Genomic DNA, 14,685 nt, shown 5'->3' with positions numbered 1-14,685 from the left:
AACTAGCTTGCAACCAATATCAGTCACAATACAATCAGAAGAATTAAAAAAAAAAGGAAAAGAGCTAAAAATCAGAAGAGAAAAGAATCAAAAATGAAACAAAAATACACCAGAATCAATACGGGAGAAACGTGTCACACAAAAAAATGCATATGAAGGGTGCAATGGATAGAGAGATTTAGAGGGCCACTGCAAATATGTTCATGTGCATATTCACACACACAAATCCAACGAGACTTGACATAAGATTGGTGTGTAGATAACATATGTCAATAATGGATCCATGAACACAAAAACCGTGGAAATGAACGATATTGGTCGGAAGCGGAATGAAATCAAATGAAGGAAATGAAGAAAGAGATAATAATTTCTACAAACTTCTAGAACCGAATGATTAGGTTTCTAAGTTCAGTTCCAGAAACCTCAGCAACTAAGTTTCACAGCGCCAAGTTGTTAAACGAATCGTCACGGAACGATCATTACCTTTTATAGTAAAACAAACTTATTCTTGCTCACGTGAAAAATGCATTCAGGTCAGATATTGATTTTCGGAATCAAATTACCCGGAGATCGCATTGACAACGATTTCCTGAATACTTGTAAAACAACGTATGTTTTCAGATCAGTTATGTGAATTCAGATACACAAGCCAATGACAGATTCGAAGCCAATTTCCTAAGCAATCTGGTGTTCATTGCTTGTTCATCATGATCATTAGCTCTCAAACGTATTATTTGTTCAAAATCATAGACTAATGAATATTACAAACCATTTTATTTGTTTCGCATTTTCCTGTATAATGTTTCATTAGATTTTGAGTTTAAAGTTCAGTTTTACTAATATCGATAATGTAAGCTAATAAAACTGCAAAAACTCCTTGAATTCAACTTTGCAAAAAAAAACTTGATGGCATTCCACCATTAGTGATATTAAACCTGAGGTATTCGGACACAATTGTAGATTTTTTTCGGTTTTTCTGTATGGAGAATGTTCAGTCTCCCATCGGATTCTTTTAAAGAATATGTTACTCTTCTTAATCAATATCTAACTAAGAAAGACTTGCTTGAAAGTTGCTTCACTACACTTTCCCTACAGTATTCTGTGTTATGCTTTCGTTACAAATATGCAAAAACATGGAGCATTTTCCTGAACAACGCCTTTGCTCACATTTGGAATACGGTATTATTCTCTTTCTTCTTTTCTTCACCCGATTTTTTGACTTTCGATCTGAAGAAGGAAGTCGAACAAAAGAAATCTATCTCACGATAGGGCAAAGCCATCATAAAATCTTTTGGTACCTTTTTTGTCATACGATAGCTCTCATTTTTTATTTTTTGATAGTTTTGTATACGGAAAAATAATCGGTGGGAATATACATCCTCGGTAAACTCGTTTCAAAGTTAGAGGTTTTGGCAACTTTCTGCAGAAAGATGGAGGTTCTGCCGACTTACTGGAGAAAAATTACCTGAACCTCTGACTTTCTGCAGCTAGTTGGATTACATTGGCGTACGACCTAACTTTCGGTCCATATACTCGCAACTTTCTGCAGCAACTTGCAACCTCTCCTCTCTTTTAGAGATATCGTGTGGGCGCCCCCGACTTCTGTAGCAAATTGGAGGATGCCCCCAACTGTCTGGAGCAATTTTCAAGCGAAGCGTGCCCGCCTTGCGTTCTTCTGAGCTTTTTTTTTCACGAGATTTTTCTAATTTTTTTCCGTTTTAAACCGATTTCGTTATTTTTTTGTTGGTTTTCTGACTTTAACTTAAACGGATCTTGTTTTCAGCACAAGGAAAGTCATCGAATAGAGCTGTAACTGTTAGTCACAGGAAAATGAGGTAAATATTCAAAAGGGATGTGAGAATATCACGGTTTACAAACATACGGAGTAATAAAAGAAAAAAGTACACAACGATATAGTCATTTTTACAAGTTTATAATTGCATTTTCTTTAAAAATCTATCCCAGGAAAATATATATCGTTTGGGCGAAACATACACAATTTGACGTTACGAAGATCGAAATATTTCAGATAAAGCTAGCAAAGTTACAGATATCTCACAGAAAGACGGGGTTTTCTCATAGATGAAATCACTCTGATGACTCGTATATTTCATTTTTTAATTGTCTATTAAATTTAATTTAATAAAACTCTTTAATTTAATAAAATTGTTTTTCATTTCAGTGTTTCGTAATATTGGGAGGGTTTAATGAAGGATTGGCTTCACTTTCTGCAGCATGTCTGCCGACTTTCTGCAACATCTCTGGCAACTCTCTGTAGATGGTTTACATACTGTCGCCAGAGATGCTGCAGAGAGTCGGCAGACATGCTGCAGAAAGTTGAACGAGTATACCGAGAGAGTTTAGGAATCTGTGGCTGCTTTTTGAATTTTAAGATTTTAGAAAGCTCTGTTTTGTTCTCAAACTCCTTTCAGTTGAAAACACCTGAGAGGGGCCGTTTCCAGCGGAAGGACGACTTTCTTATTACGGGCTTGAATTGGAAGAACTACGCCTATGTTTCGACTTCTATTCAATATATATTTCACCTGATTCTTTTTCAGTTCAAAAAGTGAAATCGTCGTTTAGTTAGTTCTCACCGGTACTGAGTTCCAATGAACATTATTTTTTAGACACCGAAAGGTCAGGTTCAAATGAATTTATTGTCAACTATTTATTCACCTAATTCTTCATCTCCGCGACGCGTGGCCTAGAAAAAAAAATTTTGTGAGAAAAAAACATTATTGGCAAAAAATTTCTTCGAAAAGATGACAATAACTCTAATTCAGAGCAAAGGCTTGGAAGTGTGTGCTGATGCGATAAATTAACTGAAAAGGCCTTCAAAATGTTTCAATAGACTGAAACTGATGTTTTTATTGAGTTTGAGACCCTTATTTTACTATAGAAAACTGTTGCAGGAAAAAATCCAGTCCAGTATTTGAGAAAACGAAACTTTTTTTTTTCAAAATACTCGTTTTCTTTGATAAAAACGTAATTATTATTGAGATTTTTAGTTATTCCACAATTTCCAACATTCAAAAAATGTTTGTTTGAGTTGATATAATCTGTATTGTGTTGAATATAACCAATACTTGTTAGAAAACGTGAAAAGCCAGAAAAATTGGCGTTTGAATTTCGCACCGCCGCTGCACCGGGGCCGAGGAATTTGGCAGCGGAGTCCGCGCGTCGTCGCAGCCCCGCCTTGCATTACGTGCTTTCTCCTCTTTCCGGCTTTATCTCCGTTTTTAGTCCTGTTTACGACAGGAACGACTGTATTTTCTCAATAACAAGACTCTCAAGAATCTTCTTGGTAAGTTTTTTCCCGTTTGTTTATCTTATCTGCACAAGGAAGTTTAGTAAGATCAGATGAACAATTCAATCTCGATTCTCCAGGAAGCAATTTTTCATAATTGATGACCTTTAGAATACATATATCAAACCTAAGCGTTACATGATCGCTTATCGAAGATATACTAACTGGTTTTTCGTTGTAATTTTTGTGTGATTCTTGAGATGCTAGATTAGTGGTTTCAGCTTCATGTTTCTTCAAAGTTTTCCTGGGTTCTTTTCAATTAGAAGTTTTTCTAACTATTCATCTTTTTGAACTGAAAAAAGTGTGTTAAAAAATAAAGAACGGAACACTTTCCTCTTATCATTCTTATTTTCTGTTTACTTTTCTCTTCAGGACTGTTCTCTACGGCAAAATATTGTCATATTGTTTTCTTTGCATGGAGAGGCAAAACAAGAATTACTGGAACAAGCATTTTTTAAATGAAAGGTCTCATTGCTAACGATTGCAACTATTTTTCGTCGATAGTTTAAAAGTGTGATTTCTGTTTTAGTAGAAGTGTGTTACGAACTTGAACATCAGAAAAGTATCTTTCTGATATTATCTCTAACCAATGTTCTGATTATTTCTTCTTTCGGTACGAAGAGAATACAAAAATTGAACAGAGACCGCAACAGAGGCGAAAGTAACAGAGATTTCCGTTCTAACAATAACAGCTGTATTCACTGTCTCTTTCATGTTCAACTTTGCCACTTTTTTGACAATGCCCGTGTTTCATTTTCATGTCTATCGACCAGACGGAGAAAAACTTTTTTTTAAATATACAGACACATGTCGTTTACTAGATTTCTGTTTCTACTTGTGCGGTAAAAGTTTGAGTCTTCCGTGTCGGCAACCTTTTAATATATGATAACACCTGAATCAGTGTTTTTTAGTAGAAATATACACCCAAACAAGAGATGAATCATTTTGACTTGTTTTGATATAAACTATATGAACCATAGATTATATTTTGGTACAAACAGACCAACATTCAAATTTTAGTTTAGAAAAAAACGCTTGTTTCGGTTCATTGTTTTATTTTTGATTTTTCTCACAATTTCTATGAATCATATTTTCATTCCTTCTTTTCTCATTTTCCAAAATTTCATTGTCATTTTCCACCACTTTCTCTTCTCGAACGTTGCTTTTTGTTTTCCACTAAAAAATCACTGTTTAGATGAAGACTATCAATCTTTTTCTCACTTCTCTTCTCATCACATCACCTTTATTTGAATAGTTATTCTTTCAATTCAACATTTTCCGATTCCGTTTTCCAAACTGTCGGTGCCAGTCGAGACATTTTGCGGCAAGAAATTTGAGTTTCACTTAGAGTCAGTTTGTTATCTTTTTTTGCTTTTTTTGATAAATTTCTCCGTGAGAGTACATCTCATTTAGTTGCCGACCGGCGCCCTTTTTCGATAGGTTTGAAGGTAGCGCTTCAAACCAGCCAAACCGATAGAAAATGTTTAATTCCATTCCAACTTTATTTCTTTTTTGCACTTTTAAATTCATACATCTAGACCATAGTACTAGACTGGGTGCAAAGATTATATAGTTTTTTGGAATCAAGTCTATTTCATTCATTTTCTAAGCCTAACTATGGAATCAGAAGATATCTTATCTATCAAATCCGGACTGCACTTTTCCACTCGTTTTTGAAATTTCTGAGTTAAAAATTCGCCATAAAAACATATAGCACCGTTCAATTAAGTTTATGCTTCTACTGATTATATTTAATGCACGAAGCAGTAGATAAGTGACCGGAGTTAAGTTCTAAAGTCGATTCCACAAACCGATCATTGATATTTGTAGACTCTTAATTTAATCGTATTTTATTTTCAGATGACTTTTCGGTAGTTTCTGATAGTTTCTGATGAAGTAATTGAGCGATAACCATAAACTTCTGAAAATCATTTATTCTTAGAACCGCAGTATTCTCTACTACCGCGTTCCTCTATTTTATTGATCCTGGAATTCTATTCCGTCCACTTTTAGATTCACATCGCAAACTTCTGGGACCAATTTAGTGAATGAAAACAATTTTGTGCGACTTGAAGAGACCAAATTTCAGAGGTAAGGAATGTGTCTTATCTCAAGTCATATAAAACGCATAAATAGCCCTTTTTCCATTTTCATTGCTTTTCACGAACGTAATCAATTGGAATTGGTCAGTGTTGGAAGCAGAAAGTAGATTGTAGGAAAAACTCAATTCAGAAATCAAAAAATGGGTTGAGAAGAACCCATAAAAACGACTATAGCTGGATCCCTTATCTTTATTGAACATTCGATCGGAGAAAAAAGTTTATAATCACTCGAATTTTGTCCTCAATTTTATTGTTTTATCAGTTTTCAGATAGATTCATTTCACAGTTAACGCTCGATGGTTCCATGTACTGTTGATGTTTGGTTTTAGCTCTTTTTTTCTTTAATTAGATGCATATTTGCCACAGTGCAAATTAGTTCATCAATTTTTGAATATTCAAAAGGCATATAGAGCTACAAAATCAAAGATATCTGTTCATTTTGTGCACATGTTCTCTGATTTGGCCAAATTTATGCTTGCAACTTTAGGTGAATTTATATTCGATATCCGATCGGTGGATACTAGGAATTTTTGTATCACGGAAGAAGTGAAGAAGAGTTTTGAAAAAGAAAAGATAGGTTCAAGTTTTTGAACTCTAGAAACAACTAATTTCGGAATTCATGTAGCTCTCAGTTCATCTATTATTTTTCAAAGTTAGATAGCTTTGCTTATTTTTCTTGATAATCCTGAAAACTTTATATCATTACTTATTAGAGTACCTGAGATTCAACAACTTTTTGGTTTTATCAGGGTGATTTTGAAGTTTTCTGTTTTCAATGAGTAAACTGATAAAAAGACAAAACTACATTTTTCCTGGAATTCACAACGTCAGTTTGAGGTAACGGATTAGTCTTTTGAATTCACTCTGTTATCTCACAACAAAAGTTTTTTTTTCACATTTTCCAGTTAAGTAATCTCCTTCTTCACAAAGAATCAAAATAACAAATATAGCAAAACCAGTAAAACAAAAGAATTAGTTGACCTAGCAACGCGCAAAAAGAGAAAGAGAGCATCCCGCCATCCTGGTGGCTCTCTCCTTATCAGCATGGCCTTTTCAACATGAGCTGCTAATCAATGCGCCGGAGATACATTACTATTATCATTGTTACACTTTTGTGTACATGTCTGACGTCTAAAACTCCCTTGATACTCTAAATTATACTATTCATGAACTTTTAATTGATTCTCACGTTAGAGGTTTAAATAATGATGAGTAGAATAATGGTAAGTTCATTAAAATATGTGTCAAACAGAAAAAAAATCATATTTTCTTATATCGAAGTATTATATAATACTTTCAACTTTTCAGCCAACCGAGCGAGCTTCGCTTCTTGACACCACCACTCAACGAGGTTAGTTTTCTCAAATTGAAAAAAATATTGAGAAGCTATTAGTAAGTGCTCAAAATTAATTATGTAGGTGAATTTTAGCAAAATGTACTTTCAAAAGTTGCAGTCTGTTCTAGATAAAAAAATGATATTTTAATTTCTCAAACTAAATGATACTAAAAATGTTGGTGTAAAAAAATTTAGGAATGATGTTAGAACCGGAAGAAAAAACTCTATTTCAAAAACATCTGTTTGTTTTTCAACTTTCAGTCATATATAAAACTTTTGAATTCTCGTAAAATTTAGTAATCTAAATTTTGTATAGGATACAACTCCATCGAAATGAAAAAAGAGAAAGATAATCCAAAACCGACTTCCTCGTTCAACCAGGCAAGACTGAATATCGGTGAGGAATCATGTGATATTTTCGCCTATAAGAAGACAACTTCGAGAACGGTGAGTTTGATTGGATTAGAAAAACAAGAAAATTGAAGTTAAACATTTCAGATTCTCCATTATACTCTCTGTGTTGTCACTTGTGGAATCTACATGTTGGTCTGTTATTGGTATCCCGCTCTGATGATGTCCGTCAGGTTCAAACCAAGTTCCCACGAAGAATCGGATTATCTCCTCATTGAAGATGCTCACGGAACCCAGACTTTGAAGGAAATATTTGGAACACATAACGAAGGAGAAATTGGAAGTCTGGTTAGACGTACTGTAAGTTATTTGTTGTTAAATTCAAAAACAGTTATATTTTCAAAATTTCAGCGGTACGGAACTCTGGAAAAGGTGGACTCCATTCGTTTCTTCACTTATCGAAAGATCCGCTATATTTGGTATGAGAAAGATAATGAGTGGCTCAATCCAGCGGATTTGGATAGCACGGTTGGTAGATTTTTAGGATGCACTGAATAGGAAACATTGTTTTAGGCCCCATTCAACACTATCAAAAGCTCCATGACGTACTTGACTGGTTTGACGAATGAAGAAGCGGACGCCAGAAGACACGTCTACAACCAAAATGTGCTCTACCTCCCATTGACACCTCTTCTAAAAATTCTCTTCAAAGAAGTGCTTGGACCGTTCTATCTGTTTCAAGTCTTTTCGTGAGTTTCTGAGTTTCATTTCAATATTCACAATTTCAATAAATATTTCAGTGTCACTTTGTGGTACGTCGATAACTATGCGTATTATGCGAGTGTTATCGTATTGATCACTGTGGTGAGCGCCGGGCTTTCTGTTCGTTCCGCTCGAAAGCAGGAAAGAAAAGTGAGAAATATGGTTGGAGAGTCTGGTACTGTGACTGTTCGACGAAACAAAGAAGATATTGTTGTAAATGCCTCTGAGGTACATAACATCCAAATTTGTGGGCCAAAAAACTCAAATTTCTGTTGCAGCTTGTGCCAGATGACATTGTCGTCCTTCCAACGGACACATTCGTTCTTCCCTGTGATATGTTACTACTCAATGGAACAGTGATTGTAAATGAAGCCATGCTTACCGGAGAAAGTGTGCCAGTGACGAAAGCATCACTGAAGGAAGCTGATGAATGTGGTCCGGAAGTTAGATTGTCTTCAGAGCACAACCGTCACACTCTTTTCTGCGGAACCAGTGTCTTGCAAACCAGAAACTACAAAAACCAGCCTGTTTTGGTAAGAGTAAGAATTAAACGTTTTCGAAAATGAAAAATTTTCAGGCAAGAGTTCTTCGCACAGGTTTCTCGACTTTGAAGGGACAACTAGTAAGATCAATCATGTACCCGAAACCAGCAGACAAAGAGGCTCTCAATGATATCTTCGTGTTTATTTCGGTTCTTGGTTGTATTGCACTTCTCGGATTTGGGTATACAGTTGGATTGATGGTTTCGCGAAGAGAGACTCCAGCACACATCATCATCCGGTCACTTGACATCATCACTATTGTCGTACCTCCAGCTCTTCCTGCTGCAATGTCTGTAGGAATGATCAATGCTATTAGTAGACTTAAAAAGAAACTGATCTATTGCACATCGCCAACTGCTATCAATGTTTGTGGACTGATCAATGTCGTATGTTTAAAAAAAACTATTTCAGTTGAATACATCTTCTTCTGTTTTCAGGCTTGCTTTGACAAAACCGGAACATTAACTGCAGAAGGTCTGGATTTCAACAGTTTGAAAGGTGTCAAGAAAGACAAAAATGGAAAGGTTCAATTTACAAAAGAGTTCAACAATCTGGACCCAGCAACACTCAGTGAAGACAATGCTAATCTGAACATTGTTATCGCAGCGGCTAGTTGTCATTCTCTCACAAGAATTGACGGAAAACTTCACGGCGACCCATTGGAACTGATTTTGGTAGAGAAGAGTAATTGGAGTATCGAAGAAGCAGTTGACTCAGGTGAAGAGACTGAAGATTTTGACAATGTGCAGCCAACTGTGCTCCGCCCACCACCAGAGCATGCCTCTTTCCATCCGGAAAACCATGAGTATTCGGTCATCAAGCAACACCCCTTCAAGTGAGTTATATTAAAAATAAAACGAAAACTGAAAACCGAAATTTCAGTTCTGTTCTCCAAAGAATGTCGGTAATCGTATCAACACCATCGGAACATAGCGCTCATGAAATGATCGTGTTCTCAAAAGGTTCACCCGAAATGATTGCATCGCTTTGTTTGTCTGAAACTCTCCCAGAAGATTACATGGTAACAATAAACATCTCTGTTTAGAAAAAATAAGCAATAATTTTAGGATATCGTGAATTTGTATGCTAGACGTGGTTTCCGTCTGATTGCTGTTGCCTCAAAATCCGTTCATATGAATTTCGCAAAAGCACTGAAGACACCAAGAGCACAGGTAAATTAATTAAGACAGGAAAGATCTACACGTTACACTTTTATAGATGGAATCTGACCTCGAGTTTCTTGGTCTAATTATCATGGAAAACCGACTGAAAGATGTGACTTTGAGTATTATCAACGAGTTGTCTGTTGCAAACATCCGATGCGTTATGGTCACTGGAGACAATATTCTCACCGCTATGAGCGTTGCCAGAGAGTGTGGAATTATTCGACCGACCAAGAAGGCGTTCATTATCAACCACCATAAAGATGAGAAAGATCCGTTGGGAAGGACCAAACTTTTCATTGAACAAAGCCAAACTAGTTCTGAGAGTGACATTGACACTGATTCAGAAGTCCGAGAATTCGATTTGAAAGATTCAATTGAGAAATCCAAATACCAGTTGGCAATTTCTGGTCCAACATATGCAGTGATCAACAATGAGTACCCAGAACTGGTAGAGAGAGTCACAGCCGTTTGCGATGTTTATGCAAGAATGGCTCCTGATCAAAAGGCACAAATGATTTCGGCAAATCAATCGGTAAGCACTGTAAAATGAAACTTTTCAAGAGACGAATCGGTTTTCAGATCGGCGCCAAAGTATTGATGTGCGGAGATGGTGCGAATGATTGTGCAGCTCTGAAAGCAGCCCATGCAGGAATTTCCCTTTCCGAAGCTGAAGCCTCCATCGCTGCACCATTCACATCAAATGTCCCAGATATCAGTTGTGTTGTGGAGGTAATCAAGGAAGGAAGATGTGCAGTGGTGACGTCCTACGCAGTTTCCAAATACATGGCCGCGTATTCATTGAATGAGTTCCTCTCTGTCATGTTGCTATACAACGATGGAACAAACATTTCTGATGGACAAGTAAGTTGTGAACGCTGGTATTTTTTTAAATTTTCATTAATTTTTTAATTTTCAGTTTCTGTACATCGACTTGATCTTAATCACAATCGTAGCATTGTTCCTTGGAAATACCGCAGCCGCAAATAAGCTCAGCCCATTACCACCGCCCGGTCGCTTAGCTACCAGTTCCTTCTACTTCAGTGTTTTCGGACAATTAGTCATCAACATTGTTACTCAGGTACGCACTAAGAAATGATTATTGAACATTACATCCTTGATACAGACTGCCGCATACGTTTTGGTCCGTGCACAACCTTGGTACATTCCCAACCCGGAGGCTCTCGATAACACTACCACTATGATTGGAACCACTGTATTTTTCACCGCTTGCTCCATGTACCTCGGCTATGCATTTGTCTACTCAAGGGGATGGCCTTTCCGTCGTTCGGTTTTCACCAACTGGCCACTGTGCCTTACTGTTGCCATTCTCACTGTGGTAAGTTGGAAAATTCTATGGGCAGTAGTACTTTATTTTTGTAATTCAGATAAATTTGTTCATGATCTTCACCAACATTGAATTTGTGAACAGTGCTATGGGATTTGTACACATTCCAAAATTATCGATGCTCTTCATCATTCTGGCCATCTCTTGGTGCGGCGTATTTATCTCTATAATTTACGAGCATTTCTTCGTGGACAGAATAGTTGCAGTCTACTTTGAAAAGTAAGTCATACTAATAGAAAACTCACAGATTAACTTTTTTGATTTTCAGTTGGCTCCGCAAACGTCGTCTCAGGAGAGGAGATACATCGATTCCTGCCTATGAAAGAATTTTAGCTGATATTGGAGGCAGCCCTGCATGGTTCGAGCAAGAGGTCAATGTCTCCAGGTCAATGAACAGAAAGGAGACGATGGAGAGCCAACTCTAAATTTTCTCAGCATTACACTCCCAGCAGTTTCTAGTTTTTGTGTCTTCTGCATGGCTACATGCATATATGCATATTACATTCTTATGTGTAAAAATTGAGCAGCTCCTAACAAACTAATCCAATTTCTTATACGTCAATCACCCCCGTGTTATCCCATCTGAACTTTTAATCCGTATCTGATGCGAGTTCTCTATAAATACCCCACTCCAATGTCTCTAACTTGTCAATTTCCTTCCACTCCCACTACTAGATATACATCTTTCGCAAGGACACGTCATGTTTGTGTCTTCACTCAATTCCATACTTTTTAGCCTACAAACCACGCATTTTTATTTCTACGCTTTGTGACTTGACTCAATTTTTCTTTCCTTCACTTCGTTTTTTTCACAATCCACTTCTCCGCTTTTCCTTGTTGTTGCAATTTTCTCAATTTCCCATCCCAAAACGGCCCGCACACGGGTTTCCTCTCCTTTTCTTCGTATTTTACAATCTTTATTCTCCTTTTTTTTGTCCTCTTCTGGTTCATTCAACTTTTCGGGGTACCTACTCTATAGTTTTTTTCTTTTTCTGTCTGATAAAAAAGTTGTGACCTATGGCACTAACCACAGAAAAGTCGCTACAAATACTACTCTCATGGCGTGTGTGTTCCCTGTGTTGAAAGTGAGAGAGAATTGAGACAACGGCAAATATAAATAAGAAACGATAAGGCAAGCGAAAGACATATTCGTCCCTTTTTTTCTATAGTCACCTGTTGATTGAATAATTGTTTACTAGAAGAAAAATTTGTGGGAAAAAATGCTTTGGGACAAGAAAAAACATGTTTTTCCCCATTTTTCACTTTCAATTTTAGAATATTTTGACTTTCTATCTTCTTTTTCGGCACGAATTCTAGTTCTCATTGCTGCGACTGTCCTCTACGAGACGAGTGTGCAATTGCACCGTAACTGACGACACATTGCGGACCTCAAGGTGTTTTCCCGCCTCAATACTGTTTTTGATTTTCTTCGACAGTCTTTTCCCTTTGTCTAATGTTTTTCTGTAGTTTTCTTTAATTTTAGGACTTCTGGAGGGCTGTTTATAATTTCCTTCAAAAATATTAGCTGTTTAATTCAACCTAGAGCCTAAAAAAATTGGTAAATTTCCCAGTTTTTTCTTGAAATCTAGGTAAATCAGGTCATATAAGTGGGAAATTTGTGGGATACAGCACTGCCTCTCATAAACATCCACCAAAAGCCAGGTATCACCAGAAATACTGTTTTGCTACCGCGCGTTCTGCCAAATCTCATGGTCCTTGACCGGTCACCTCCCATCCTCGAGAACCGTATCGAATGTACCCTCAGACAAGGTGTGTCTTCACCCCTGCACCCATCACAAATCATCTTTCGAGACTTTGTGTTTTGACAAAGATTAAAACTACACTTTTTCGGTTATGAGTGCGTTTTCCTTCTATTTCGAGGACCCACTTCACTTCATATAAAATCGCAACAGTTCCATTCGCAACATCACGTGTCGATTCACTGAATTCGTGACAAAAGTTGCAAAATATCACGTTTGAACTTTTGATCCATTTCGCTTACGGTTTACCGCTTGAATCGCATGAGAACTATAAAATAAATCCGCTAAATCGACTACTGGGTAGGAGGCGGATACTCTAACCATATCGCGATCATTTAACCAAGTTCAGCCTTGTTGTCTCGAATATTTTGTCCTTTTAACGGTACTTTCGGACTAATAGTCTGATCTACCAAAGTCTATCATCTGTTCCACTTTACATTTCAATTATTTATTCCCTTTTTCAGCTGAACAATGGACTTGAGCTCGTGGTTCGAATTCACTGTCTACGATGCCGTCTTCCTTGTCGTAGTGCTTGGATTCTTCTTCTACTGGCTTACCAGATCTGAGCAGCCACTTCCATCTCCACCAAAGGAGGTAAACATCCATTTACCATATCAAACTAATCCCTCAATTTCAGCTTGCTCCTCTGACAATGACCGATATGACAGTTGAAGAGCTCCGCAAGTACGACGGTGTCAAGAACGAGCACATTCTCTTCGGACTGAACGGAACCATCTACGACGTGACTCGCGGAAAGGGATTCTACGGACCTGGAAAAGCTTATGGAACTCTTGCCGGACACGATGCGACCCGCGCTCTTGGAACAATGGACCAGAATGCTGTTTCTGCTGAATGGGACGATCACGCAGGACTCACGGCAGACGAACAGGTAAGACATGTATTCAACAGTTCATATAGTTGCTGGTTGTTTTGTTGCCGGTCAAAATGTTGTGTAATCTCGAAAAAACGAATCAGGTTTTCACGTCATGTCTGGCATACTATCCGAAACAGTCTAGTTATCTAGTTAGTCGTTGGTTTCTCGGAAGATGGTTATATCTTGTATAAGGTTTGTACAAGATTCACATATGAGATAGTTACTGTAGGAACGCAATATTCCATGTTGATCTTTTGATTTCTTAGGTAAAACGTTTTGTGAAAGATTCTATTTCGACGTTATCAACTTTGTGTTCGGAACGCAACAAATCATAAACTCTACTATCCGTTTGTCCAACAGAACTGTCTGATTGACATGTACATTTCCTCTCATTTCAAACATCAGTACAATTCGATTCGCAACATTTTGAAATGACCAGCCTATAAAACGAGACACTTTCGCAACATTGTCCAAAGGTTTTGAACACTTGTCAAACTTGATTTCATGCCCATTGCGTGATTTCTCAAAAAAGCAACATTTCTATAAAATTTTCAGGAAACCGCCAATGAATGGGAGACACAATTCAAATTCAAGTATCTTACTGTCGGACGTCTTGTGAAGAACAGCTCGGAGAAGGCCGACTACGGTAACCGAAAGGCGTTTGTTCGTGGCGCCGAGTCGTTGGATTCAATTATCAATGACGGCGGAGAAGAAGGGTCCAAGAAGGATAACTGAATTTCAATTGTTCACATCTTATGTTTTCCATTTGATCGTCTCTTTACAAACGGTTACACACCTTATTACTTGAAAATAACTTTGTATAATACGAAATGGTTCCATACCACTCAGATTTAAACAACAATTTCTACGTACTGTGATTTAGTTTTGATTGATTATTTTTTTGAATAATTTAAACTGAAAAACCGCAAATAAATGCAAATTTTAAATTTCTCTGTTTTAATTCTTATTGTGTAGATTTGTTTAATACAAGTGAGCGTGTTATTCTTTAGTTTTAACATTTCGATTCAAAATAGTGTATTCACTGCCAGAAACTCTTAATCAATAGTTTTCCAACAACATGTTTTCAAACCAAGAACGCGTTGTTGTTCTCCGCTGTTCTCTTAGCGATCAGTATAAAAT

General features: G+C 37.1%; 2 protein-coding genes across 2 annotated transcripts; both read left to right on the top strand.

The window, feature by feature from the left end:
* Nucleotides 1–6,614: 6,614 nt before the first annotated feature.
* GCK72_024901 (uncharacterized protein) lies at nucleotides 6,615–11,336 on the top strand (the record flags this gene model as incomplete). The annotated part of the gene is made up of 18 exons (XM_053736105.1): nucleotides 6,615–6,632; nucleotides 6,718–6,760; nucleotides 7,062–7,192; nucleotides 7,244–7,456; nucleotides 7,508–7,624; nucleotides 7,670–7,845; nucleotides 7,897–8,086; nucleotides 8,137–8,391; nucleotides 8,436–8,786; nucleotides 8,838–9,235; nucleotides 9,283–9,421; nucleotides 9,468–9,572; nucleotides 9,619–10,098; nucleotides 10,146–10,427; nucleotides 10,483–10,644; nucleotides 10,690–10,902; nucleotides 10,952–11,130; nucleotides 11,180–11,336. The coding sequence occupies 18 exons, from the start codon at nucleotides 6,615–6,617 to the stop codon at nucleotides 11,334–11,336; spliced, it is 3,609 nt and encodes a 1,202-aa protein (XP_053579671.1).
* A 1,806-nt stretch (nucleotides 11,337–13,142) lies between these two features.
* GCK72_024900 (uncharacterized protein) lies at nucleotides 13,143–14,280 on the top strand (the record flags this gene model as incomplete). Its single annotated transcript, XM_053736104.1, has 3 exons — nucleotides 13,143–13,265; nucleotides 13,309–13,560; nucleotides 14,101–14,280. The coding sequence occupies 3 exons, from the start codon at nucleotides 13,143–13,145 to the stop codon at nucleotides 14,278–14,280; spliced, it is 555 nt and encodes a 184-aa protein (XP_053579670.1).
* Between the last annotated feature and the right edge of the window lie 405 nt (nucleotides 14,281–14,685).

This window comes from Caenorhabditis remanei, chromosome X (genome assembly GCF_010183535.1).
Source record: "Caenorhabditis remanei strain PX506 chromosome X, whole genome shotgun sequence".
Taxonomy (NCBI): Eukaryota; Metazoa; Nematoda; class Chromadorea; order Rhabditida; family Rhabditidae; genus Caenorhabditis; species Caenorhabditis remanei.
The sequence above is the reverse complement of the archived record's forward strand: the minus strand, read 5'-3'. Positions and strand labels throughout refer to the sequence as shown.